At 51.4% G+C, this 27,494-nt stretch overlaps 1 protein-coding gene across 1 annotated transcript in view; it reads right to left on the reverse strand.

Annotated features, from left to right (window-relative positions):
- ST7L (suppression of tumorigenicity 7 like) overlaps positions 1 to 27,494 on the reverse strand; it is a 235,095-nt gene that overhangs the window by 159,923 nt on the left and 47,678 nt on the right. The window contains exons 3-4 of the mRNA XM_075333615.1: positions 20,369 to 20,528; positions 18,175 to 18,229 (exon numbers count right to left, since the gene is read on the reverse strand). Of these exons, the coding sequence (XP_075189730.1) occupies positions 18,175 to 18,229; positions 20,369 to 20,528 (215 nt within the window). The remainder of the gene's footprint in view (positions 1 to 18,174; positions 18,230 to 20,368; positions 20,529 to 27,494) is intronic.

Genomic DNA, 27,494 nt, shown 5'->3' on the forward strand with positions numbered 1-27,494 from the left:
AGTACTACTATAACGGGCAATATTAACAGGCTACAGAAGGTTTAAATGGAATCTGTCAGCAGATTTTTGCAATGTAATCTGAGGACAGTATGACATAGGGGCTGAAACACCGATTTTGTGGTTTGTATACTTTATTAAATTTTAAGGGGTTTACAATAACAGGGGAGGGGGTAATTGAAGTATTTAAAATGCATTCTTAAAAATATTGTTGAAATAACAAAGAAAGGGAAGAGGAAGGGAAGAAAGGGTAGGCTAAAAGTGGATGGGAAGGGGTATTGGAGGGGAAGTGGGAATGGAAGGAGTTAGGGAATATAAAGGGGGAGGACGTTGAGGCAATTTGTTAAGTTTCAAAGTCAAGCAAGATTATAAACTCATATTCAATTAGCACAGTATATAAACACATTCGGAAATAACATATTACATTTATATTATTTAGATAATGTCAAGGAACTAATTCAAAACAAGGTTTGGCATGTATTTCTGGGACCAAAGAGACCATCTTATTTAATATCTTTGATAGTTTTTTTCTTTTAACGCAATATTATACTCATATAAATTATGAGCTGAAACCCTGTCCGTAACTTCTGAAATAGATGGGATTCTTTCTTCTCTCCAGTTGGCTGCTAATAAATTCTTAATAACTAAGAAAATGTGACAGACAATGTATCTATACTTTTTCTCATATTCTTCTAACCCTATGGAAAGAATAACCAATTCTGGAGTAAGATTTATATCTTTTGTAGTCAATTGCTTTAAGAGGTCTCTGACTTTCTTCCATAAGGGTTTAAGTAAAGGACATCCCCAGAAAATGTGGATAAAGTATCCATTTTTCCCGCAACCTCTCCAACATAGTGGTGAGTTTTCAGCAGAAAACTTGCACAACTTTAGAGGGGTATAGTACCATCTGGAATACACTTTCTAATATGTCTCCTGAAGAGAAGCACAGGTTGCAGTTGCATAAGTTGTTTCCAGAGCTTGTTTCCATGTACTTATAGGGAATTCCTTGTGCAAATCTTTCTCCCAATTATTTAGGTTTAGCTTTTTCTCAAATTCATAATCTTCATTTAGCAAGTAATATATATTTTTGTTTGTAAGAACATTTTCTATACGGTCCGATTTTGTGGTTTGAAAGGGGTTAGCTTTCTGAGTTCTGCTACATCTAAAAACTGATGGTATCACAACTGCTGCACCCAATAATCTAAGTGATACATTGTTAGAATCATAATTCCTCTTCAGACATTATGCTGCTCTCACATGAGAAAGAAAAAACACCTGTTGACAGATTCACTTTAAATAATTTGTGGCCCTATCAAAGGCTCGAAGCAAGGAACTAATTAGAAGAACAAGTATTAACCAACAAGCTCCCTGCTTGGATGGCACCGCAAGTTAAAAAAAGACTAAATTACTTACCAGTAATGGGATTTTCCTGAGTCCACGACAGCACCCACGAGAGGGATCCGCCCCCTTCAGGACAGGAAACCTACAGATAAAAAGGGGCGGTCCTCCTCCCTCATCAGTTGGTTGCAGAGAACGGGAGAGGAACCGCCAATGAATTAGTAAACAAAACAGACAAATCTCAGGACACCGAAGCGTGAAAAAAAACAAACAAAGGAAGGGCAGGGGTGTAAAGGGTGCTGTCGTGGACTCAGGAAAATCCCATTACCGGTAAGTAATTTAGTCTTTTCCTTTCGTCACGACAGCACCCACGAGAGACTTAGAGAGAATACACACAGAGGGCGGGATAACCATGTGAAGGGCCAAGCCGCCAAACGGAAGGTCAGTGGAAGAACAAAGGGCCAGCCGGCAGAGCCCGGAAAAGGTGGAAGAAGAAGACCAGGTCGCAGCCTTACAAATACCGACGATGAGACATCCGCCACGGCCACCAAAGAGGAGGCCCACCGCCCCGGAGAACGATCCGTCACCGAGGAGGACAGAGGAACTTGCTGCACCACAGATGTGAGGGAAACAGCAGCCCACAGCCATCGGGGCAAGGGATGTCATGGCACCGGAGGACCTCATCCGGAACCCTGAAAGACAAAAAACAAAGACCTATCCTGCCGCCAAGGGGCCGACCGAGCGACCCAGGGGAGAACAGTGCCCCCCCCCAGCCTAGGTTGCGAAACGAAGGAAGGGAGAAAGAGCACTCGACTGAGGGGAAACAGGGACGCCACCCGGGGCAAGAAGCTGGGTCCGCCACCAGAACAATCCGATCCGGAACACCCCAAGGAAGGGAGGACCAACAGACAGGGCCGGACGGTCGCGAACACGCCCGGCAGAAGCAAGGGCGACAAAGAGGCGGGGGTCAGGGACAGCAAATTATCGGACGAGGAGGAGAGGGGCTCGAAGGGCGCAAGGGTCAGGGCGCCCCTCCCTAGAGCAAGATCCCAGGGAGGAGCGCCAGGTACACGGAAGGGCCGGCTGCGGCCACCAGCCGGAAGGAAGCGCACAACCCCCCAGAACCCGCAATATGGGAATCGAATAGGGCGCCCAGGGCAGAAACAGGCACCCGGAGGGGACCAACCGAGAGACCCATAGCCCTTCCCGACTGGAGAACGCCAGAACAGAGGACATCGGGACCGCAGCAGACGAGGAGTCAGGAAGGGAGGCAAGGAAGAGTAACCACGGCTGACCACAAGGTCGGGTGCGGACTGGCGGCCTACTGCGCAGCAAGGACGGGAAGGCAGCAACGCCCCCACAAAAAACACGCCGGCAAGTGGAGTCCCGTGATGCGGGGAGGAAGGAAGGGACTCCGTGACAGGAGGGCTAGCCGGGACGGAAGAACCCAGGGGCCCGGGAGAGGCACGCGACTCAGGAGGGAGAACCAGGGATGGCTGGGCAAGAAGGGAGCAGTAAGGAACACCAGAGCCAGGTCCTCCCGCTGCCCCGAGAGAGGGATCTCGAGGCGCCAGGCCAGGCGCAAGGCCAGGGAGGCGCAAGGTGTCAGAGGCGGAAGGCGGTAGAGAGGGCAGAGACGTCCGGCCAGAGGCACGAGGTCAGAAGCACAAGACAAGAGGCGCAAGGCGCCAGGGCAGAGGCGTAAGACCAGGACACATGCCCATGCGGCCAAAAGGCCCCGAGGCCAAGAGGCACAGAGGCCAAGAGGCACAGAGGCACAGAGGCACAAAGGCAAAGAGGCAAAAGAGGCCAAGAGGCCCAGAGGCCCAGAGGCCCAAAGGCCCAGAGGCACAGAGGCACAGAGGCGCCCAGAGGCCAAGAGGCACAGAGGCACGGAGGCCAAGAGGCACAGAGGGCAAGTGGCCAGGAGGCACAGAGGGCAGGAGACACAGAGGGCAGGAGGCCAGGAGACACAGAGGGCAGGAGGCACAGAGGCACGAGGCCAGGAGGCACAGAGGCACGGGGCCAGGAGGCCCAAGGTCGGGAGGCCCAGAGGCCAGGAAGCCACAGAGGCCAGGAAGCCACAGAGGCCAGGAAGCCACAGAGGCCCCCGAGGCCAGGAGGCCCAGAGACCAGGAAGGCCGGAGGCCAGGAGGCAAGGAAGCACAGAGGCCAGGAGGCCAGGAAGCACAGAGGCCAGGAGGCCAGGAGCACAGAGGCCAGGAGCACAGAGGCCAGGAAGCACAGAGGCCAGGAAGCAGAAGATCCGGAAGCACAGAGGCAGGAGGCACGAGGCCAGGAGGCAACAGAGGCACGCGGCCAGGAAGCACAAGGCACAGAGGTAGGAGACACAGAGGTCCGAGGCCAGGAGGCACCGAGGCCAGGAGGCACCAAGGCCAGGAGGCACAGAGGCCCGAGGCCAGGAGGCACAGAGGCCCGAGGCCAGGAGGCACAGAGGTCCGAGGCCAGGAGGCACCAAGGCCAGGAGGCACCAAGGCCAGGAGGCACAGAGGCCCGAGGCCAGGAGGCACAGAGGTCCGAGGCCAGGAGGCACCGAGGCCAGGAGGCACCAAGGCCAGGAGGCACAGAGGCCCGAGGCCAGGAGGCACAGAGGCCCAAGGCCAGGAGGCACAGAGGTACAGAGGTACGAGGCCAGGAAGCACGAGGCCAGGAAGCACGAGGCCAGGAAGCACGAGACCAGGAAGCAAGAGGCCAGGGGGCACAGAGGCCCGAGGTCCGGAGGCACAGAGGCCCGGAGGCACAGACGCCAAGAGGCACAGAGGCCAAGAGGCACAGAGACCAGGAGGCCAGGAGGCCACAGAGACCAGGAGGCCAGGAGGCCACAGAAGCCAGGAGGCCCAGAGGCCACAGAAGCCAGGAGGCCCAGAGGCCACAGAAGCCAGGAGGCCCAGAGGCCACAGAAGCCAGGAAGCCCGGAGGCCACAGAAGCGAGGAGGCCCGGAGGCCACAGAAGCGAGGAGGCCCGGAGGCCACAGAAGCCAAGAGGCCCAGAGGCCACAGAAGCCAAGAGGCCACAGAAGCCAAGAAGCCCAGAGGCCACAGAAGCCAAGAGGCCCAGAGGCCACAGAAGCCAAGAGGCCCAGAGGCCACGGAAGCCAAGAGGCCCAGAGGCCACAGAAGCCAAGAGGCCCAGAGGCCACAGAAGCCAAGAGGCCACAGAAGCCAAGAGGCCCAGAGGCCACAGAAGCCAAGAGGCCACAGAAGCCACAGAGGCGCAGAGGCCACAGAGGCGCAGAGGCCAGGAGGCCACAGCGGCCAGGAGGACACAGCGGCCAGGAGGACACAGCGGCCAGGAGGACACAGCGGCCAGGAGGACACAGCGGCCAGGAGGACACAGAGGCCGGGAGGACACAGAGGCCACAGGGGCCAGGAGGTCACAGAGCCCAGGAGACCACAGAGGCCAGGAGTCCACAGCCACAGACGCCAGGAGTCCACAGAGGCCAGGAGTCCACAGAGGCCAGGAGTCCACAGAGGCCAGGAGTCCACAGAGGCCAGGAGGTCACAGCATGTGAGATGGGACGCTGATGGAAGAGGGACCGCCACCCAGAGAGGCACCGACCCCGGACAGGAGGGCAGGGCTGGCAGAGATCCTCATCCGAGCCGCAGGAGCAGTTGCACTGCCAGGCTACCGCCGTGGAGACAGAGCGCGGACGCGGCAGGCTCCGGACACACCCCCTCCCGTGTGCACATGCCGTGCAGCCGGAAGTCGCAGGCACGCGACACAGGGAGAGGCTCCGGCCCGACCGACAGAAAGCAACTCACCGTCACACGCAGCGTCCGGCTCAGGATGGAGGGGTCCGCGGGCTTCACCAGGAACCTCCCCGGGCGCTCCCCCGGAAGCGCTCCTGTGCACTTCCGGGTCACTGCAGCAGAGAGCGCGCGCCGACGCGGCAGGGCCCCCCCCCCGCCGCGCACACGTGACGAGAAACCCGGAAGAAGCACCCTCTGTTGCAGGCGTCATTTCCCTGGAGGCAAAGCCGGACCAAGAGAAAGAGGACGAGGTGCACCGGAGGACGGAGTCCACGAGGGGAGCTCCACCGACCGTGCTTCCGGATCCTGAGCTCCGCCGTTCCCCAGGAGACCGCACGGACTCAACCGGACCCAGGTACTGTAGGTTCCGATCCCTGCAGGACAGGAAACCAACTGATGAGGGAGGGGGACCGCCCCTTTTTATCTGTAGGTTTCCTGTCCTGAAGGGGGCGGATCCCTCTCGTGGGTGCTGTCGTGACGAAAGGAAAATCACTTAACAGAACTGCTCGTGTGACCCCGTGTAATCCTCAATGAAGATGCGGCACTGCCTACTACAGATGCAGAAGTAGTTGGGGCGAGTTCAGATATTGATGTTAAGGTCGCTTTACAAGCTGCGACATCGCTCAAGCTATCTCGTTGGGGTCACGGAATTTGTGACTCACATCCGGCCGCTTTAGCGATATCGTTGTGTGTGTGACACCTTTAAGCGATTTTGAATCTTCGCAAAAACGTTCAAAATCGCTAATCGGTGACATGCCCCCCTAATCTCGATTATCGCTGCTGCTGCAGCTAGCGATGTAGTTCCTCGTTGTTGCGGCAGCACATATCGCTATGTGTGACACCGCAGGAACGAGGAAACTCACCTTACCAGCGGCCTCCCGCAATGAGGAAGGAAAGAGGTGGGCGGGATGTTATGTCCCGCTCATCTCCGCTTCTATTGGGCGGTGGTTCAGTGACGCTGCTGTGACACTGAACGAACCGCCCCCTTAGAAAGGAGGCGGTTCGCCGGTCACAGTGACGTCGCTAGGCAGGTAAGTAGTGTGACGGGTCCGCGCGATGTTGTGCGCCAAGGGCAGCAATTTGCCCGTGACGCACAACCGATGGGGGCGGGTACGCACGCTAGCGATATTGGTCACGATATCACAGCATGTAAAGTGGCCTTTACACTTGGGTTGTTTCAGTTTTGTTTGTTTTTTTTTTGTCTGGATCAAATATATTGGAAATTGCTCTGAAATCATCTTTTTAGTCACTAGTTCTCAACTCTACCTTTTTCCATTTATAAAGTTGTATCAAGAATGTGTGCAAAACTTATTTCACGCCATTTCTCAATGGAGAGATTAATCATTTCTTATTACATGTCCACCATTGACTTGCTAGTGATATCCAGACAGCTAGAGCTGGAACAAATTAGCAGCTAAGAGCATAGATTAGCTCACACTGGGCAATCCAATGAGTTATACAGTCACACTTGTCAGCGTGAATAGTTACAGTTCTAACATACACCATTTATTAAAATGAAACCAAGTGCAAGAAAACCTTTCTCCGCGAGCAGCAAGAACCCACCGCTGCAAAGTACACGGCGGGCTCGAGTTACAGTCAGGCTGGAATCACACGCAGATTTCAGAGTAGAGCCATAGAGAAAGATGTTATACAGGAAAGACTGACCGTCCTCAAGTTTTGTATCTACTTCAGTATAAGAGGGGGAGCCCCGTCCCTGTCACAACCTTCTAAATACCGTAATCGCTATTGTAAGTGATATTTAGGGGATTAAATTGCCTTGCCTGTTACACAGGAACTCAGGTATCAGTTAAAGGGGTATTCCCATTTCCAAGATCCTATCCCAACACGTGGTAGATGTAATAATATTAGCAAATATGTCCAATTAGAAATGTAGTATAGTTCTCCTGATTAGCTATGTCACTTACCTCTTGTGCAGGGCATTGCTGCTTTAATATCCGTGGTTATGACCAATAGGATCCAACTTACACTGTATGAGTGGTCGTAACCATGGGTACCTTAGCTACTGCAATGCCCTGCACATGAGATAAGCAATATAGCTATATCAGGAGAACTATACTACATTTCTAATTGGAGGTATTTGCTAATGTTATTACACACATTAGGAACTTTGAGATGGGAATACCCCATTAAAGCTGAGCTTGTGGTCATGTGAGCACAGCACCTGTGCCAGCATAATCCCCATAACATTCCTGTATGTCATAATGCAGGAATACCTTTGGTCAGCTTTTCATCAGTTTTTCTCATATGAAAAAAAAACTGATGGAAGTTTCTCAAGCTTCTCCTATCAAACAATCTGTGAAAAACCAGGCAGCAAACGGATGGCATCTGAGTGTTGTCTGATTATTTTTACAGACCCATAGATTTGCAATGGAGAGTTTGATCTGACACTTCTCCATGCTTTTGTGTGGACCACTCGTTCTGGGGAAAAAAATGGACATGTGAACTACCCGATAGCACTCGTACCTATGATAATCTATCAGCGAAATACATGTATAGCACTCATCGGAGAAACACTGATGTGTGAAGGAGACCTAAAGGGTGCTTTACACGCTGCGACATCGCCCCCGTCGTTCGTGCGACATTTGGTAATCGCTGCCGTAGCAAACATTATCGCTACAGCAGCGTCACACGTACATACCTTTTCAGCGACGTCGCTGTGACCGCCGAACAATCCCTCCTTCAATGGGGAGGTGCGTTCGGCGTCATAGCGACGTCACTACGGCGTCACTAAGCGGCCGCCCAATACCAGAGGAGGGGCGGAGATGACCGGCCGGAACATGCCGCCCACCTCCTTCCTCATTGCCGGTGGACGCAGGTAAGGAGATGTTAGTCGTTCCTGCGTTGTCACACATAGCGATAAGTGCTGCCGCAGGAACGACGAACCACCAGCGGCATGCACCACCAACGATATTATGAAAAGGAGCGACGTGTCAACGATCAACGATTTTTGACGCTTTTGCGACCATTGATCGTCGTGAAAGTCAAATGGTGCAACATTTCTAAAGAAACCCAATTGTAAAAAATAATTTTAGCCTATAATACATGCATTTCAGTATCTTTTCTGCCTTGCAGACAAAAAAGAAAAAAATCTGAGCACAATTAATATGCACTAGTCACATCTACATTTACAGTACTTAACCATGGTCTGACATTCACTCTGAGTCATATCTTGTAAAATAGATTGTACCCGGTAACTATGTGGCTAGCCGGGAAATCCAGTGGAATTCTGTGGTCCGCTCAAGCACCGCTTAGGATACCCACACTTCCAACTGGTTCTCATTTTCAGCAGTGTTGAGTCAATTTACATGAAACACGCTTTCGTGGTTATATAAGGCACTCTCTCACAGTTAATCAAGCAGCCAGTGTAAAAAAAACTGACTTCAGACAAACCATGGAGTGACGCAGGGCGGAAAGTAGAAGAAGATTCACCTAACATGACCCGATACTGAAAACATTCATGTATATGCTACAATGTGCATATACAGTACAATACATTAATGTCTTGAATCAAAACTGGCTCTAAGAAAGTTTTTGTTTCTAATGACAGTTTACACAAATCTGGGGGTCCCTTATTCATTGATCATTGCATTATAGCACCAATATATCCTACATCAATGCCTAGAGAACATAATCACTTCTGTCAGTCCCTGTACCCATTGTGTTCACTAACCTGGTCCATGTATACATGAAAACTTACATCAAAAGATAGACCATGTTACATTGGTAACTTTTCATATGGATTTGCTACTTTTATTTGCGTGGTCAGTCAGCAACTGGTGTGGGTTCTCCAAAAATATAATAAAATGACCCCCATTAGATAATTCAAATGACAGCCCACCCTAGTCACATCTCAGGTTGGACTGAAGTCTGAAGACACTCAGCTCCTGAGATCTGTGTCTCAACTGACAGAAGACCAGTAATGTAAGCACAAATACTTGTGAGCTGCCGGGGTAGAAGAAATAAAACTTCCCCTCGGCTGACTGAGCACAAAGGATTTTTTCTTTAGCCTTAGTCCTCCATACGCTGTCAGCCAATGAGAAGATTTATCTTCCTGTTACAGCCCTTCACCAGTAGCTCACCAGTCCATGTGCTTGCAATACTGGTCTTCTGTCAGTGGAGACACAGGTCTTAGGAGCTGTGTTTCTTCAGACTACAGCTCAGCCCGACATGCAATTAGGATGGGTTGCAATTTGAATTACGTGATGTGACCATTTTATCAGATTTTTGGGAATTACTGAGCTTTGTCAATGGCTCCAGTAATTACAGGTAATAGACGTGATGTCACTACTACAGCCATTTTTACAAAGACCAACAGAAAGCTGTGGAAAGGCAAAAGTAGGTAAGTAATGCTGATCTTGTTATATGTTATTAGCATACTAATCGATCCTTTGGACAATTGAGATCTGAGACTAAATGGGGCTTTACACGCAACGACATCGCTAACGAGATGTCGTTGGGGTCAAGGAATTCGTGACGCACATCCGGCCTTGTTAGCTACGTTATTGCGTGTGACACGTACGAGCGACCACTAACGATGAAAAATACTCACCAAATCGTTGATTGTTGACACGTCGTTCATTTCCCAAATGTCGTTGCTGATTTTGGACACAGGTTGTTCGTCGTTCATGAGGCAGCACACATCGCTACGTGTGACACCCCAGGAACGACGAACACCACCGTACCTGCGTCCTCCGGCAACAAGGTGGGCGTTACTTTCATGCGGCTGCTCTCCGCCCCTCTGTTTCTATTGGACGCCTGCCGTGTGACGTCGCTGTGACGCCGTACAAACCGCCCCCTTTAGAAAAGAGGCTGTTTGCCGGCCACAGCGATGTCGCTAGGAAGGTAAGTATGTGTGACGGGGACTAACGATATTGTGCGCCACGAGCAGCGATTTGCCCGTGACGCACAAACGACGGGGACGGATGCTTTCAGGTGTGTAAAGCAGCCTTTAGGGTCCAGTTACACGTAGCGACGTTCCAGCGATCCCAACAATGATATCCCCTGGTCAGGATCCCTGGTACGTCGCTACATGGTTGCTAGTGAGCTGGAAAACAAGCACATCTAATTAACGACGCAGCAACGATACAATGATCCGTATAACGACCTCGGCGGTTGTTGGGACCCTGTCACACAGCAGCTATTCTGACGACTCAGACCTCGATAGAGGCGTAGTGTTTCCACCCAGGCGTGCCAACGAGGTCGCTCGTCGTTGTTATGGCGTCAAACACAACAATGTATGCTGCCCAGCGGGACACCAACGCTCAAAAAATAAACCAGGATGTTCAGGTACAAATCGGCGATATCGCAGAGGGGGGGGGGGGAATCGGTCGCTGCTATGTGTCACACGTAGAGAGATCGCAAGCAAGGTCGCTGTTGCTTCACAAAACCTGTGACGTTTCAGCGATCTCGCTAACGACATCGCTATGTGTAACGGGGCCTTAAAACACCAATTTAAAGCAGTTGTCCTTATTAGAAAACATTTAGCTCTAAGTTTTGGTATTTATAAAAAAACAAACTAAGCATAACTTATAGGTCCATAGGTCTAGGGTTGTCTCTCTGCCGCTGCCCCACTGTCCATTATTTGGTTGCAGCACTGACATCACATCGACAGTGCTGCAGCCAATCAACGAGCTCAATGCATATGCTGTCTACACAGGTAGAGCTGCTAAAATCAGTGATTGCCTGCAGCGCTGTTAACATATCTTCAACGCAACAAACAATAGATAGAAGAACAGCATCAGAGAGCCAGTGCTGGAACTGGAAAGAATACTCAGTTTGTTTTTAATAACTACCAAAGCTTTTAGCCAAGTGTTCTCACATGGCACAACTCTTTTCACATGAAAGCCTGGTTTCAATCATAGCTCATTTTCTTATATTACATTCCCTTTAACTAGCAAATGGTATTGCTGCCAATTTAGCCAGTAGGTTTACTATGGGCAAGCAGATGTAGTAGCATGTGTGACTGAAAACTAGATTTTCATTATACTTCATACTACAAACCTGATCTACAAATTTCTCCTTGTACCATCTCACACAGTGGGCAGTACTGAAGAGGCCGAGAAGGGCTAATGACCACACAGTACAGCATGGAATATGCATGGAACCTCAGTGAAGCCATCATACAAAGCTTAATCACAACCATCTGAACAGACTCATTCATGCATCACATTACGTTTCTTTATTTGGGCGGGCAAACATGTGGAATGTAAAGCCAGCCGAGCATACCCAGACAACTCAATAAACCCTGGAAATGTAGATGTCAGCAGGAACATCACTAATAGGTATGGTTTCCTGGCTGCTGGGACTCCTCTACACTTCATATGCTGCATGAGAGATTCAGTTCTTACTTTTCCCAATTAATGCTGAAAACACCCCTTGATGTGTAGCAATGGGCCTCAGGCAATAGTTACTCACAAAATGGCATTGATGCCCATGGTAGCAAATCTATTCAATGCTTTAAAGGGAACCTGTCATCAGAAATTTGGCTTTCAACCTAAATGTTTCCCCCTCTGCAGCTCGTGGGCTGCATTCTAGTAAGGTTTCTATACTTTTTGTGCCCCCTTTTAAACCAAAATAAATACTTTATAAAACTGTACCTTTCGGTTTGAAAATCTTGTAAATCATCCATGGGGGTGGGTTGTGTGGTGTCCGTTGCTGTATCTTACGCCGTCCCCCATGCTCCAAATCATCCCTCAGGACGCCGCCCACTGCGCCCAAGGTCCCGTGCACGCCGGGACACCTAGTGACGTGGTCGCAGGCCCGCGAGTATGGGCGGCGCTGTGATTGCATCGCAAGTGCCCACCCATACTCTCGTGGGCCCGCCCTCCCCTCTGTACGTCGCTCAGATCCTCCGCTTCCCCTGTGGTGGCCTGCTCCGCTCCTCCCATCTATTTCCTGCTGCAGGGTACGATGGGAAGGAGGTGACGTCGGGTCGGCGCAGAACGCTGGAGGCAGTGGGGAAAGGGCGGGCACGAGAGTATGGGCGGGCACTTGCGATGCAATCACAGCGCCGCCCATACTCTCGTGCATGCGACCACGTCACTAGGTGTCCTGGCGTGCACGGGACCTCGGGCGCAGTGGGCGGCGTTCTGAGGGATGATTTGGAGCATGGGGGACGGCGTAAGATACAGCAACGGACGCCAGACGGCCTGCCCCCATGGATGATTTACAAGATTTTCAAACCGAAAGGTACAGTTTTATAAAGTATTTATTTTGGTTTAAAAGGAGGTACAAAAAGTATAGAAACCTTACTAGAATGCAGCCCAGGAGCTGCAGAGGGGGAAACGTTTAGGTTGAAAGCCAAATTTCTTATGACAGGTTCCCTTTAACCCCTTCAGCCCCAAGCCTATTTTGACCCTAAAGACCAGGCCATTTTTTGCAATTCTGACCAGTGTCACTTTATGAGGTTATAACTCTGGAACACTTCAGCGGATCCCGGTGATTCTGAGATTGTTTTTTCATGACATATTGGGCTTCATGTTAGTGGTAAATTTAGGTCGATATTTTTTGCATTTCTTTGTGAAAAAAACGGAAATTTCGCGAAAATTTTGTAATTTTCAAACTTTGAATTTTTATGCTCTAAAACCAACGAGACATATGACACAAAATAATTAATAAATAACATTTCCCACATGTCTACTTTACATCAGAACAATTTTGGGGAAAAAAAAAAAAAATTTAAGGAAGTTATAGGGGTTCAAAGTTTATGAGCAATTTCTCATTTTTACAACAAAATTTACAAAGCCACTTTTTTTAGGGACCACATCACATTTGAAGCGATTTTGAAAGGTCTACATGACACAGAACACCCAAAAGTGACACCATTCCAAAAACGGCACCCCTCAGGCTACTCAAAACCACATTCAATAAGGTTATTAACCCTTCAGGTGCTTCACAGCAACTAAAGCAATGTGGAAGGAAAAAATGAACATTTTACTTTTTGCAACAAAAATGTTAATTTAGCCTCAAATATTGCATATTGACAAGGGTAGCAGGATTAAATGAACCCCAAAAATGTGTTGGGCAATTTCTACTGAACACGCAGATACCTCATATGTGGCGAAAAACCACTGTTTGGGCGCACGGCAGGACTCGGAAGGGAAGGAGCGCCATTTGACTTTTTTGAACAGAAAATTAGCTGGAATCGTTAGCCGCACCATGTTGCGTTTGGAGAGCCCCTGAGGTGCCAAAACAGTGGAGCTCTCCCACATGTGCCCCCATTTTGGAAACTAGACCCCTCATGGAATTTATCTAGATGTTTATTGAGCACTTTGAGCCTCTGGGGGCTTCACAAAAGTTAATAGAATTGAGCCGGGAAAATAAAAAAAAACTTTTTTACCACAAAATTGTTACTTCAACCAGGTAGCTTTTTTTTCACAAGGGTATCAGGAAAAATTGCACCATAAAATGTATTGTGCAATTTCTCCTGAGTACGCAGATACCTCATATTTGGTGGAACTCAAATGTTTGGGCGCACAGCAGGGCTCGGAAGGCAAGGAGCGTCATTTGACGTTTCAAACGCAAAATTGTCTGGGATAATTAGCGTATTCCATGCTGTTTGGAGACCACCTGAGGTGCCGAAACAGTGGAGCTCCCCCACATGTGACCCCATTTTGGAAACTAGACCCCCATGGCATAGAAAAAAAAAAAAACAGCGGCAGATGGGGGGGGGGCGGCAGATGGGGCGGCAGCAGATGGGGGAGCAGCGGCATATAAAGGGAGCATCTGTGATTGTGAGACGGCGGCTGGGATAGGGTGGGGACGGATGGGAGAGGGCGCAGTGGATGCAGGAGCGGCAGAGGATGGGGGGAGGGGGGGTGGGGGGATGGGGAGGAAGGGGAGTGGGAGGTGAGATTGGGGATAGTTACCCTACAGGATGGATCTAGGCAGCTGGATCACAGGAGATGAAGGAGGCAGCAGATCGGGGAGGGTGAGAGGTGGGGGAGGGAGCGCAGCGCAGATCACGGAGGAGACAGGTGAGCAGAGCACAGATCATGGGGGAGACAGGTGAGCAGAGCGCAGATCACGGGGGTGACAGGTGAGGGAGCACAGATCACGGGGGTGACAGGTGAGGGAGCACAGATCACGGGGGTGACAGGTGATGGAGCACAGATCACGGGGGTGACAGGGGAGGGAGCACACATCACGGCGGTGACAGGGGAGGGAGCACACATCACGGCGGTGACAGGGGAGGGAGCACACATCACGGCGGTGACAGGGGAGGGAGAACACATCACGGGGGTGACAGGGGAGGGAGCGCACATCACGGCGGTGATAGGGGAGGGAGCACACATCACGGGGGTGACAGGGGAGGGAGCACAGATCACGGGGGTGACAGGGGAGGGAGCACACATCACGGCGGTGACAGGGGAGGGAGCGCACATCACGGCGGTGACAGGGGAGGGAGCACACATCACGGGGGTGACAGGGGAGGGAGGACACATCATGGCGGTGACAGGTGTGGGAGCACACATCACGGCGGTGACAGGGGAGGGGGCGGGTAGCTGACCACGGGGGTGAGAGGTGGGGGGAGCGTGCAGCACATCACGTAGGGGAGGGGGCGAGCAGCACATCACGGAGGGGAGGGGGCGAGCAGCACATCACGGAGGGGAGGGGGCGGGCACCGATCACGAGGGGGAGGGGCCGGACAGCAGATCGGAGGGAGCGGTGGCACTATGACAGATGGAGGAGGACAGGGATCGTGCAGCACATCACGGAGGGGAGGGAGCGGGCACCGATCATGAGGGGGAGGGGCCGGGCAGTAGATCGGAGGGAGCGGTGGCACTATGACAGATGGAGGAGGACAGGGATCGTGCAGCACATCACGGAGGTGAGGGGCCGGGCAACGATCACGAGGGGTGAGGGGCCGGGCAGCAGATTGGGGGGAGCGGTGGCACTGTGGCAAATGGAGGGCGGCGGCGGCAGCGGATCGGGAGGTGTGGGGGTGAGGGTGCGGGCAGGAGATCGGGGAGACAGGTGGCAGATCGCGGAGGGCAGCGGCATATAAAGGGAGCATCTGTGATTGTGAGACGGCGGCTGGGATAGGGTGGGGACGGATGGGAGAGGGCGCAGTGGATGCAGGAGCGGCAGAGGATTGGGGGAGGGGGGGTGGGGGGGATGGGGAGGAAGGGGAGTGGGAGGTGAGATTGGGGATAGTTACCCTACAGGATGGATCTAGGCAGCTGGATCACAGGAGATGAAGGAGGCAGCAAATCGGGGAGGGTGAGAGGTGGGGGAGGGAGCGCAGCGCAGATCACGGAGGAGACAGGTGAGCAGAGCACAGATCACGGGGGAGACAGGTGAGCAGAGCGCAGATCACGGGGGTGACAGGTGAGGGAGCACAGATAACGGGGGTGACTGGTGAGGGAGCACAGATCACGGGGGTGACAGGGGAGGGAGCACACATCACGGCGGTGACAGGGGAGGGAGCACACATCACGGCGGTGACAGGGGAGGGAGCGCACATCACGGCGGTGACAGGGGAGGGAGCACACATCACGGGGGTGACAGGGGAGGGAGCGCACATCACGGGGGTGACAGGGGAGGGAGCACACATCACGGGGGTGACAGGGGAGGGAGCACACATCACGGCGGTGACAGGGGAGGGAGCACACATCACGGCGGTGACAGGGGAGGGAGCACACATCACGGCGGTGACAGGGGAGGGAGCACACATCACGGCGGTGACAGGGGAGGGAGCGCACATCACGGCGGTGACAGGGGAGGGAGCGCACATCACGGCGGTGACAGGGGAGGGAGCACACATCACGGGGTGACAGGGGAGGGAGGACACATCATGGCGGTGACAGGTGTGGGAGCACACATCACGGCGGTGACAGGGGAGGGGGCGGGTAGCTGACCACGGGGGTGAGAGGTGGGGGGAGCGTGCAGCACATCACGTAGGGGAGGGGGCGAGCAGCACATCACGGAGGGGAGGGGGCGAGCAGCACATCACGGAGGGGAGGGGGCGGGCACCGATCATGAGGGGGAGGGGCCGGGCAGCAGATCGGAGGGAGCGGTGGCACTATGACAGATGGAGGAGGACAGGGATCGTGCAGCACATCACGGAGGTGAGGGGCCGGGCAACGATCACGAGGGCTGAGGGGCCGGGCAGCAGATTGGGGGGAGCGGTGGCACTGTGGCAGATGGAGGGCGGCGGCGGCAGCGGATCGGGAGGTGTGGGGGTGAGGGTGCGGGCAGGAGATCGGGGAGACAGGTGGCAGATCGCGGAGGGCAGCGGCGACGGCAGCGGATCGGGACGCTTTTCGCCGGTTTCATACAATGCAATGGCAGCGCGGCAACTTCCGGGTCCCATGCTCCGGTCTCATAACAGCATGGGACCGGAGCTTGTCGCCCTGACATTGCACTGTGTACACTCACTGTGCTCAGTGTGCTGACGTGCTGCAGGGACGACAAGTTAAGCTGATGGGGGCGGTCACCAGCAACAGGTTCACTGTGATTGGAGAAATCGGTCACAAGGCCGATCTGTCCAATCAGAGCTACTGGAGCTGGGGGAGGGTGATCCAGTGAGGTCACCCAGCTCCAACCAATGGCCAGTGCTACAGCTGCACTGGCCAGGGCTGGATTTCAATGTTTCAGTCATTTTAAATGGCTGGAACATTACAGTGGCTGTGATTGGTTGAGCGGCGTTCGTCAGCCAATCACAGCCTCCGTAGGTCCGGGGAGGAGGCACCACCCCTCCTAAGGTCAGGAACAGGTCCCCCTCCTCCCCGAATCTGCGGTTTATGTTAACATATTGCAGTCACCGGAGGCTCCGGTGCCGCGATTCCGCCATGACGGAAAGATCCGTCCTTGGTCGTTAAGGCCCAGGGCACAAGGACGGATCTTTCCATCCATGGTCGTGAAGGGGTTAAAGAAAAACAGGTAGACCTGTTTGGTTGTTATGAAATACAGTGGAACCTCGCTTAACGAGTAACCCAGTTAGCAAGTATTTTACAGCATAGCTTGCTGTAAATTTGCAACTCTGTTTATGAGCAAGCTTTATCGTACGAGCAAAATACTCACCGCACACACTTCCGGTTCCGTACATCCACCGCACTCTAACCCGCTCTTGCAGTCCACACAAACACACACAAGCACACACAAGCACACACAAACAAACACGCACGCACGCACACACACATATTATGCTCACTTTACCTTCCGTTTCCCTCACCGGCCTCCTGGAACTTGTAGTTCGCCCGTACAGGATGTGTATCGGGTAACCATTGCGACCGATGCCAGACGTTCTGCTGCCTTTGAGTAGCAGCTGACAGGGGAATTTCCTCCCTTGTCGCGATGCTTGCCGATACACATCCTTTAGCGGCGAACTACAAGAACCATGAGGCCGGCGATGGAACGGAAGGTACACATATTATGCTCACCTTACCTTCCGTTCATTCGCCGGCTTCATAGTTCTTTTAGTTCGCCACTACAGGAGGTGTATCCAGTAACCATCGCGACAAGGGAGGAACTTCCCCAGTCAGCAGCTACTCAAAGGCAGTGCGTTGGCCAATCAGAGGTAAGCGGCTCCTGCCTTTGACGTCAGCGCGCTGAGAGTGGAAGGTCCGGCATCGGTCGCGATGGTTACCCGATATACATCCTGTACGGGCGAACTACAAGTTCCAGAAGGCTGGCGAGGGAACGGAAGGTAAGGTGAGCATAATATATGTGTGTGTGTGTGTGTGTGTGTGTGTGTGTGTGTGTGTGTGCAGCGTGTTTTTACGTGTGTGGAATGGCACAATAGGGGACCAGGATGGGACATTTAACAAGTAGTGGAACGAATTGTCTGCATTGCAATGATTTCCTATGGGAAATCTTGCTTTGCTAAACAGGTAACTTGGTTAACAAGCACACTCCCAGAACGGATTGTTCTCGCTAACCAAGGTTCCACTGTACAGGTCTAATATCATGGCCCAATATGTGCAAAAGTGAAAACTGGAATGTTTGATGATTTGGAGGTGCCTTTTTCAAATGAATTTGATTTACAAAAAAAAGTGAAAACTGGGCCATGGCTCGGGAGAGTATACTACTAAAAACGCTAATCACCTGTTGTACTCTGCTCCTCTGAAAAGATTAAGAGGGTTCCTCCACACTTTGCATTCTGTAAAAGACAAGACATACGTACAGTAAATAGCATATAAACAGTAAATAGCATATAAACACGTTATATGTTTTATTATACAGGAAAACTGGTCATTTATGGGGACATGTACAACGCTAACTCATCCTGAATGTCAAGAAAAATGAAAAAAGTTCATCTGGTTTGTTACAAATCATAGTTAAAGGGGTTGATACAAGTTTGGAACTTATTCCCTATCCACAACTTTATGATCGCTAGGACCCCAGCCAATCTCAAGACCCCTGGCTGTGAAGAGCTCTGTATCAATGGAGCAGTGGTCAATCATTTGTTTTGGTCATGCACACTATGAAGCCAGGCGTACACATCCCGGCTTGAGAGAGGTCTAGAGCGCATGACCAAAAGTACGGAGACTTCTGATCATGTGCACTGAGCCTAAACCCGGCGTCTGAGAGGTGGTGACAACAGACAGGTACGTGCGGTACAACCGATGACGCTGGGCAATGGGCATTGAATAGCATGTCCAACTGTTCAATGTGTAAGTACTTTTTGCACAACTTGCTGCTCTCTAACAAGGAGCTTGATGCCAAAATTCACAACAGATGTTTAATCCATGAGTCGCCAGATACATTATGGGGTTCAATTAAAATTGGTATTTAAACAGTCCTTCTCATCATGCTGTTCACATTTTGACATCATGAGACCAAGACGACACCTAACAATTGATCAACAGTACCTTGTCATTGTGAGGCTTCAAACAGGATGTTCTCAGACAGAAGTAGCCACTGAGATTAGAGTGTCACAATGTCATCAGCACGTTGCAACAGAGATACAGAGAGACTGGAAGAGTCACAGAAAGGCATAGATGTGGACATCTTTTTAACATCCCACACTGATGACCGCTTCATTGTGAACAATGCCCTTCGGAACTGAATGATGAATGCCACACAATTCCAGGCACATTTAAAGGAGGTGAGAGGCAGACCATTCAAAACAGTTTACATCAGCGTGGTTTGATATGATGGCCGCAAACAATGTTGGAGACGTCAAGGATAGCGCTATGCATCAGCCACAGTGGTCACCAGACGAGCCTTTGGTGGTGGTGGTGGTGGTGTTACAGTGTGGGCAGGTATGTCCAGTCATAAAGAAATGCCCTACACTTTGAGAATGGTACAGTGACAAGCCCCTACTACTTAATAGCATCCTTAATCCAGTCATTGTGCATCTGTCTGAACAACACAGGCCCAATTTCATCTTCATGGATGACTATGCTCCAGCTCATCGAGGTGGCATTATTAGGGACTAGCTGCTGAAGACTGGGGTACCTCAAATGGAGTGGCCTGCACTTTTTGCAGACCTGAATCCCAAAGAAAATCTATGGGATCAGCAGAGTCGCCGCATAGAGGCTTGTATATCTGTACCCTAGAACCTCAATGACCTGAGGGCTGGCCTTCAACAGTGGGATGCCATGTCTCTGCTGACACTAAATCAACTTGTGCACAGTATGAGACTTGAGAAGCTGTAATTGATGCTCATGGCCAGATCACAAGTAATTGAGATTGACATTTGTTTGGGTGTGTGACTTCCATTGTTGTTGGCTTTTGTTTTAATAAATAATTTGAGATGAAGAAATCACCATTGCATGCTTCTAGTTAAATGCCCTACTTTCATCATAAAATATCACTGTACAGTGAACTTTTTATGTTTTACATAAATTTCACAGGAAAACCAAAATATCCCTAACTTTTTGAGTAGTGTATATGAGAATTGCCACATTAGACAAGGTGCATAGAGTTCATCTCCAGAATGAGAATACAGTTTCTATGAGTTTTTTTCCCCATCTAGTTTTTTAATTCTACTTATTTTCTTTAAAGCAAGGTAAGCATTAATCAGCATTTACTTATTCATTTATATCTAGGTGTCTGGAGGAGTAGGAGACATGATGACTGCTAACTAAGCAACACTGAGTCACTACACTTCATCCTACACCCGTGACCACAGATGGAAACTAGACTATGGAGCTTCTGCTTTTTACTGTCAGTAAGTCTACACTTTCTATTCTGTAATACTAATGACATCATTGCTTCTTGTTCCACCCATCTTTAGGAAGTGAACAAGATGCATGAGGAGATTCACGTGCCGATATCTGTCACTGCTGGTCACCTGATAGAGTTTGTCTAGGCTCATTGTCTCCAGAGCTAGGGAAGAAACCGTCCGCAGAGGCTCCAGGATCGATCCCTCCCATCAAAGGACGCAAGTGGTTTACAGACACTTGCTCGATGAAAGACGTGCCGTATTTTCGGAAGTAACACCATTCAAAAATCTAAAACAGAAAAGACACATGAAAGGTGTTTACTGACACTATTTACAGTGACAGACTTACTATACACGTGGTGCTACCAGATATATAAAGACAGACTACAGAGCTTTCTTACGATGAATGTAGGCTGAACGTGCCAATTCTGACAGCCCCAGGACACTATCTTGTGTACATGTTGGTGTCAAACCTTACCCAGTAGCAATAATCCAGTGATTAAAGGGTCAGACATGTTGCATTTCAACATGCTCAATCCTTTAGTTCTCACTGGAGATAAGCCACCACCAGAGGTGTCCAGCAGCTTCTTACTTCCCTCTCACCCGATTATTTCCCTGTGTGAGGGTACTTGGGACAAATGGTTGTTGATCAAACACATGTGTGCAGCCTGCAATGTTATGGTTGAACAGCAGTTTAAGGAAAAAAAAATAACATGTTGCAATCTGCAATGAGTATGTGTATACAGTGTCCCATGCAAAGCAAGTCGTTTTGACATTGCTGTGCATTATGTTCACTCTTTTTGGTGCTTCGATAGACCTCTTTTAGGTGGGTTTCAGGTGTATTCTCCCTGAAAAGGACGTAATGTGCAAATACCCTAAAATGGAACAGGTTTTGCACCACATTTAGTATGTCTTTTTGTCCCTCTTTCAACAAGTGGGTGTCGCTTATCATGAATGGGCATGGCTAAAAACATGCTGAAATAAAAAACTCATTAAAGAAGGGAATTTTGTTACTTACCGTAAATTCCTTTTCTTCTAGCTCTTATTGGGAGACCCAGACGATTGGGGTATAGCTACTGCCCTCTGGAGGCCACACAAAGCACTACATTAAAAGTGCAAGGCCCCTCCCCCTCTGGCTATACCCCCCCCGTGGTATCACGGGTTCTCCAGTTTTAGTGCCAAAGCAAGAAGGAGGAAGCCAATAACTGGTTTAAACAAATTAACTCCGAATAACCTCGGAGAACTGAAAAACCGTTCAACATGAACAACATGTGTACCCGCAAACAACAAAAAAACATCCCGAAGGACAACAGGGCGGGTGCTGGGTCTCCCAATAAGAGCTAGAAGAAAAGGAATTTACGGTAAGTAACAAAATTCCCTTCTTCTTCAGCGCTCTATTGGGAGACCCAGACGATTGGGACGTCCAAAAGCTGTCCCTGGGTGGGTAAATAAATACCTCATGTTAGAGCTGCAAAACAGCCCTCCCCTACGGGGGTGTCACTGCCGCCTGCAGGACTCTTCTACCTAAGCTGGCATCCGCCGAAGCATAGGTATGCACCTGATAATGCTTGGTGAAAGTGTGCAGACTGGACCAGGTAGCTGCCTGGCACACCTGTTGAGCCGAAGCCTGGTGACGTAATGCCCAGGACGCACCCACGGCTCTGGTAGAGTGGGCTTTTAGCCCTGAAGGAACCGGAAGCCCCGCAGAACGGTAGGCCTCTAGAATTGGTTCTTTGATCCATCGAGCCAGGGTGGCTTTAGAAGCCTGCAACCCCTTGCGCGGACCAGCGACAAGGACGAAAAGTGCATCGGCACGGCGTATGGGCGCCGTGCGGGAAATGTAGATTCTGAGTGCTCTCACCAGATCTAGCAAACGTAAGGCCTTTTCATACCGGTGAACCGGATGAGGACAAAAAGAAGGCAAGGAAATATCCTGATTAAGATGAAAAGAGGATACGACCTTAGGAAGAAACTCCGGAATGGGGCGCAGCACAACCTTGTCCTGGTGGAACACTAGGAAGGGAGCCTTGGATGACAGAGCTGCCAGCTCAGACACTCGCCTAAGCGATGTGATCGCGACAAGAAACGCCACTTTCTGCGACAGCCGAGAAAAGGAAACTTCCTTCAGAGGCTCGAAGGGCGGCTTCTGGAGAGCAACTAGTACCCTGTTCAGATCCCATGGATCTAACGGTCGCTTGTACGGGGGCACAATATGACAGACCCCCTGCAGGAACGTGCGCACCTTAGGAAGACGTGCTAGACGCTTCTGAAAAAACACGGATAGTGCCGAAACTTGCCCTTTAAGGGAGCTGAGCGACAAGCCCTTTTCTAACCCCGATTGCAGGAAGGAAAGAAACTTGGGCAATGCAAATGGCCAGGGAGACACTCCCTGAGCAGAGCACCAGGACAAGAAAATCTTCCACGTTCTGTGGTAGATCTTAGCCGAATTCGACTTTCTAGCTTGTCTCATTGTGGCAACGACTCCCTGAGATAATCCAGCAGATGCTAGGATCCAGGACTCAATGGCCACACAGTCAGGTTCAGGGCCGCAGAATTCTGATGGAAAAACGGCCCTTGGGACAGTAAGTCTGGTCGGTCTGGCAGTGACCACGGTCGACCGATCGTGAGATGCCACAGATCCGGATACCACGACCTCCTCGGCCAGTCTGGAGCGACGAGTATGACGCGGCTGCACTCGGATCTGATCTTGCGTAGCACTCTGGGCAAGAGCGCCAGAGGCGGAAACACGTATGGGAGCTGAAACTGCGACCAATCTTGAACCAAGGCGTCTGCCGCCAGAGCTCTTTGATCGCGCGACCTCGCCATGAATGCCGGGACCTTGTTGTTGTGCCGGGACGCCATTAGGTCGACGTCCGGCACTCCCCAGCGGCGACAGATTTCCTGAAACACGTCCGGGTGAAGGGACCATTCCCCTGCGTCCATGCCCTGGCGACTGAGGAAGTCTGCTTCCCAGTTTTCTACGCCTGGGATGTGAACCGCGGATATGGTGGATGCTCTGTCCTCCACCCACATTAGAATGCGCCGGACTTCTTGGAAGGCTTGCCGACTGCGCGTCCCTCCTTGGTGGTTGATGTATGCCACCGCTGTGGAGTTGTCCGATTGGATTCGGATCTGCTTTCCTACCAGCCACTGTTGGAAGGCCAGGAGAGCAAGATACACTGCTCTGATCTCCAGAACATTGATCTGAAGGGTGTCCCCTGAGCCCTGTGGTGGAGAAAGACTGCTCCCCACCCTGACAGACTCGCATCTGTCGTGACTACTGCCCAGGATGGGGGCAGGAAGGATCTTCCCTGAGACAATGAGGTGGGAAGGAGCCACCATTGTAGAGAGTCTTTGGCCGTCTGGGACAGCGAGACTTTCCTGTCCAGGGACGTTGACTTCCCGTCCCATTGGCGGAGAATGTCCCATTGAAGTGGGCGCAGATGAAACTGCGCAAAGGGAACTGCTTCCATGGCTGCCACCATCTTCCCTAGGAAATGCATGAGGCGCCGCAAGGGATGCAACTGGCCCTGCAGAAGAGATTGCACCCCTGTCTGCAGTGACCGCTGCTTGTCCAGCGGAAGCTTCACTATCGCTGCTAGAGTATGAAACTCCATGCCAAGATACGTTAGTGACTGAGTCGGTGATAGGATCGACTTTGGAAAGTTGATGATCCATCCGAAAGACTGTAGAGTCTCCAGCGTAGCATTCAGGCTGTGCTGACATGCCTCCTGAGAGGGAGCTTTGACCAATAAGTCGTCTAGGTAAGGGATCACCGAGTGTCCCTGAGAGTGCAAGACTGCTACCACCGCCGCCATGACCTTGGTGAAGACCCGTGGGGCTGTCGCCAGACCAAATGGAAGAGCTACGAACTGAAAATGGTCGTCTCCTATCACAAAACGTAGAAAACGTTGATGTTCTGTAGCAATTGGCACGTGGAGATAAGCATCTTTGATGTCTATTGAGGCAAGGAAGTCTCCTCTGGACATTGAGGCAATGACAGAGCGGAGGGTTTCCATCCGGAACCTCCTGGCGTGCACATGTTTGTTGAGCCGTTTTAGGTCCAGAACAGGACGGAACGAACCGTCCTTTTTTGGAACCACAAAGAGATTGGAGTAAAACCCTTGCCCTTGTTCCTGAGGAGGGACTGGGATAACCACTCCTTCCGCTTTTAGGGAATCCACCGCCTGCAGCAGAGCATCTGCTCGGTCTGGACGTGGGGAGGTTCTGAAGAACCGAGCTGGAGGACGAGAATTGAACTCGATTCTGTACCCGCGAGACAAAATGTCCGTCACCCACCGGTCTTTGACCTGTGACATCCAAATGCCGGAAAAGCGGGAGAGCCTGCCCCCGACCGGCGATGCGGAGGGGGGGGGCTGGGAGTCATGAGGTAGCCGCTTTGGAAGCGGTACCTCCATTTGCTTTCTTGGGGCGTGTGTGAGTCCGCCACGAATCTGAGTTTCTTTGCGTCCTCTGAGTCCCTTTGGACGAGGTAAATGGTGTCTTGCCCGAACCTCGAAAGGACTGAAACCTCTGCTGCCACTTTTTCTGCTGAGGTTTGGATGTTCTGGGTTGTGGTAAAGAGGAGTCTTTACCCTTGGACTGCTTAATGATGTCAGCCAATGGCTCGCCAAACAGTCTATCTCTAGACAAAGGCAAACTGGTTAAACATTTTTTGGAACCAGCATCTGCTTTCCAGTCCTTTAACCACAAGGCTCTGCGCAAAACTACCGAATTGGCGGACGCCATTGAGGTGCGACTGGTAGATTCTAGGACCGCATTGATAGCGTAAGACGCAAACGCCGACATCTGCGTGGTAAGGTGCGCCACTTGCGGCACTGCTGGATGCATGATAGCATCCACTTTTGCTAAGCCAGCTGAAATAGCCTGGAGTGCCCATACGGCTGCGAATGCCGGAGCAAACGACGCGCCTATAGCTTCATAGACAGATTTTAACCAAAGGTCCATCTGTCTGTCATTGGCATCTTTAAGTGAAGCGCCATCCTCCACTGCAACTATGGATCTAGCTGCAAGTTTGGAAATCGGGGGGTCTACCTTTGGACACTGTGTCCAGCGCTTGACCACCTCAGGGGGGAAAGGGAAACGCGTATCTTTAGATCGTTTAGAGAAACGCCTTTCTGGGTGAGCGTCGTGCTTCTGGATTGATTCTCTGAAGTCAGAATGATCTAACAAAGCACTCAATTTACGCTTGGGATAAAGGAAACGAAACTTTTCCTGCTCCGCAGCCGCCTCTTCTGCTGAAGGGGCTGGGGGAGAAATATCCAACAGCCTATTGATGGCTGAGATAAGGTCGTTTACCATGGCATCCCCATCAGGGGTATCCAGGTTGAGAGGGGTTCCAGGAATGGATTCCTGATCACTCTCATCAGACACATCACAGGGAGACTGATTGCGCTGAGACCCTGAGCAGTGTGAAGACGTCGAGGGTCTTTCCCAGCGAGCTCGCTTAGGGTGGCTGGGGCCATCATCTGAGTCATAATCCTCGGCCTGTGAAGCCGGGGACCCCCCTGTGGGCTGGATACATTCCAAGTAAAGGGGACCTGAGGACAGAGGCCTCGCCGTGCCCAGAGACTGAGCCCCATGCATAGATTGCAAGGTCTCAAGGATTTTTGCCATAGATACAGACATATTATCTGCAAAAACTGCAAAGTCCGTCCCTGTCACCGGGGCAGGACTTACAGGCGTCTCAGCCTGGGTCACTATCTCTCCTGACTCCGGCTGGCGAAGCAGCACCGGGTCGGAGCATTGCACACAATGGGGGTCATCGGAGCCTGCTGGTAGATTAGCCCCACATGCAGCACACGCAGTATACACAGCCCTTTTTGCCTTGGCCGCCTTGCGTTTTGAGGATGACATGTTGCTGCTTCCACAGAGCGATCTGGGATATGCAGCCAGAAGCGCACCTCACAGTGCAAGAAATACAATATCTATATATCTGTACCCAGTACACTGATACACAGTGAGGCACTAGAGGGACCAGCACAGAAAATCGCTTACCGCCCCGCTTAAAAAGCGGGTGTGTGGTCGCCAGATAGCCCCTAGTCCAGGTCTCCCAGAGCCTTGCGTCCTTCCTCCAGCCAGGCATGCATGTAATGGCTGCCGGCGTCTCGAGAGAGGAAGGGGGGCGGGCCCTGGGCGTTCCTGGCCAAGAGCGGGAAGCCTGCTTCCCTCTGTGCCTAGTGTGAGGGCTGGAGCATGTAAATCAGGCTCCAGCCCTCGTCGCTGCTAGCGAACAGCGTCTCTCCCCTACCCTGAATGACAGGGTGGGGGCGGGAACGAAACGGAGCTGCCGGCGTCCTAGGCCCAAAAAGCCGGGGACTAAATTTATAACCGCCGCCGCCGTAAAAGCGCGGACGGCGGATCCCCGGCGCACCACAAGTCACAGCAGCGCCGCCCGTTCCAGAGGGGGTCGGCGCTGCGTTCCCAAACACAAACAATCCCCCAGTAATCTGTAGGGACACCAACTCCACGTTGCGGTCCCCGGCGCACTACAACACCCAGCCAGCCCGGAGTGTGTCTGTGCCTGCCGGGGACACAGAGTACCTGTATGATGCAGGGCCTGTCCCTGATCGTACTCCTGCTCCGTCTCCATCAGGTTCTAATGGGTCTGTGGATGGAGCCCGGCATCAGAGCTGAGAGGCCGGCAGGATCCCACTTCCACAGAGCCCTACAAGGGGATGTGGAAGGAAAACAGCATGTCAGGCTCCAGCCCTGTACCAGCAATAGGTACCTCAACCTTACAACACCATCCAGGGGTGAGAAGGGAGCATGCTGGGGACACTATATGTGTCCTCTTTTCTTCCATCCGAAACAGTCAGCAGCTACTGCTGACTAAAATCTGTGGAGCTATGCATGGAATGTCTGACCTCCTTCGCACACAAAGCTAAAACTGGAGAACCCGTGATACCACGGGGGGGGTATAGCCAGAGGGGGAGGGGCCTTGCACTTTTAATGTAGTGCTTTGTGTGGCCTCCAGAGGGCAGTAGCTATACCCCAATCGTCTGGGTCTCCCAATAGAGCGCTGAAGAAAAAAGGCATAAAATATTGAAATAAACTAAGTCAACCACTTATTAGTGTAATTTAGACAAGTGTTTAATACCTTCCCGACCTTTCTTTTTTTCCTATATTTCTTCCACAAACGATAAGTTTTTTACTTCAAAAATAAAAATATTTTATTTTTTTTCGACAAAGTGATATATGAGCTTTTTGTTGGAAGAGCTGTAGATTTAAATGA

The sequence above is a fragment of the Anomaloglossus baeobatrachus genome, chromosome 2 (assembly GCF_048569485.1).
Source record: "Anomaloglossus baeobatrachus isolate aAnoBae1 chromosome 2, aAnoBae1.hap1, whole genome shotgun sequence".
Lineage (NCBI taxonomy): Eukaryota > Metazoa > Chordata > Amphibia > Anura > Aromobatidae > Anomaloglossus > Anomaloglossus baeobatrachus.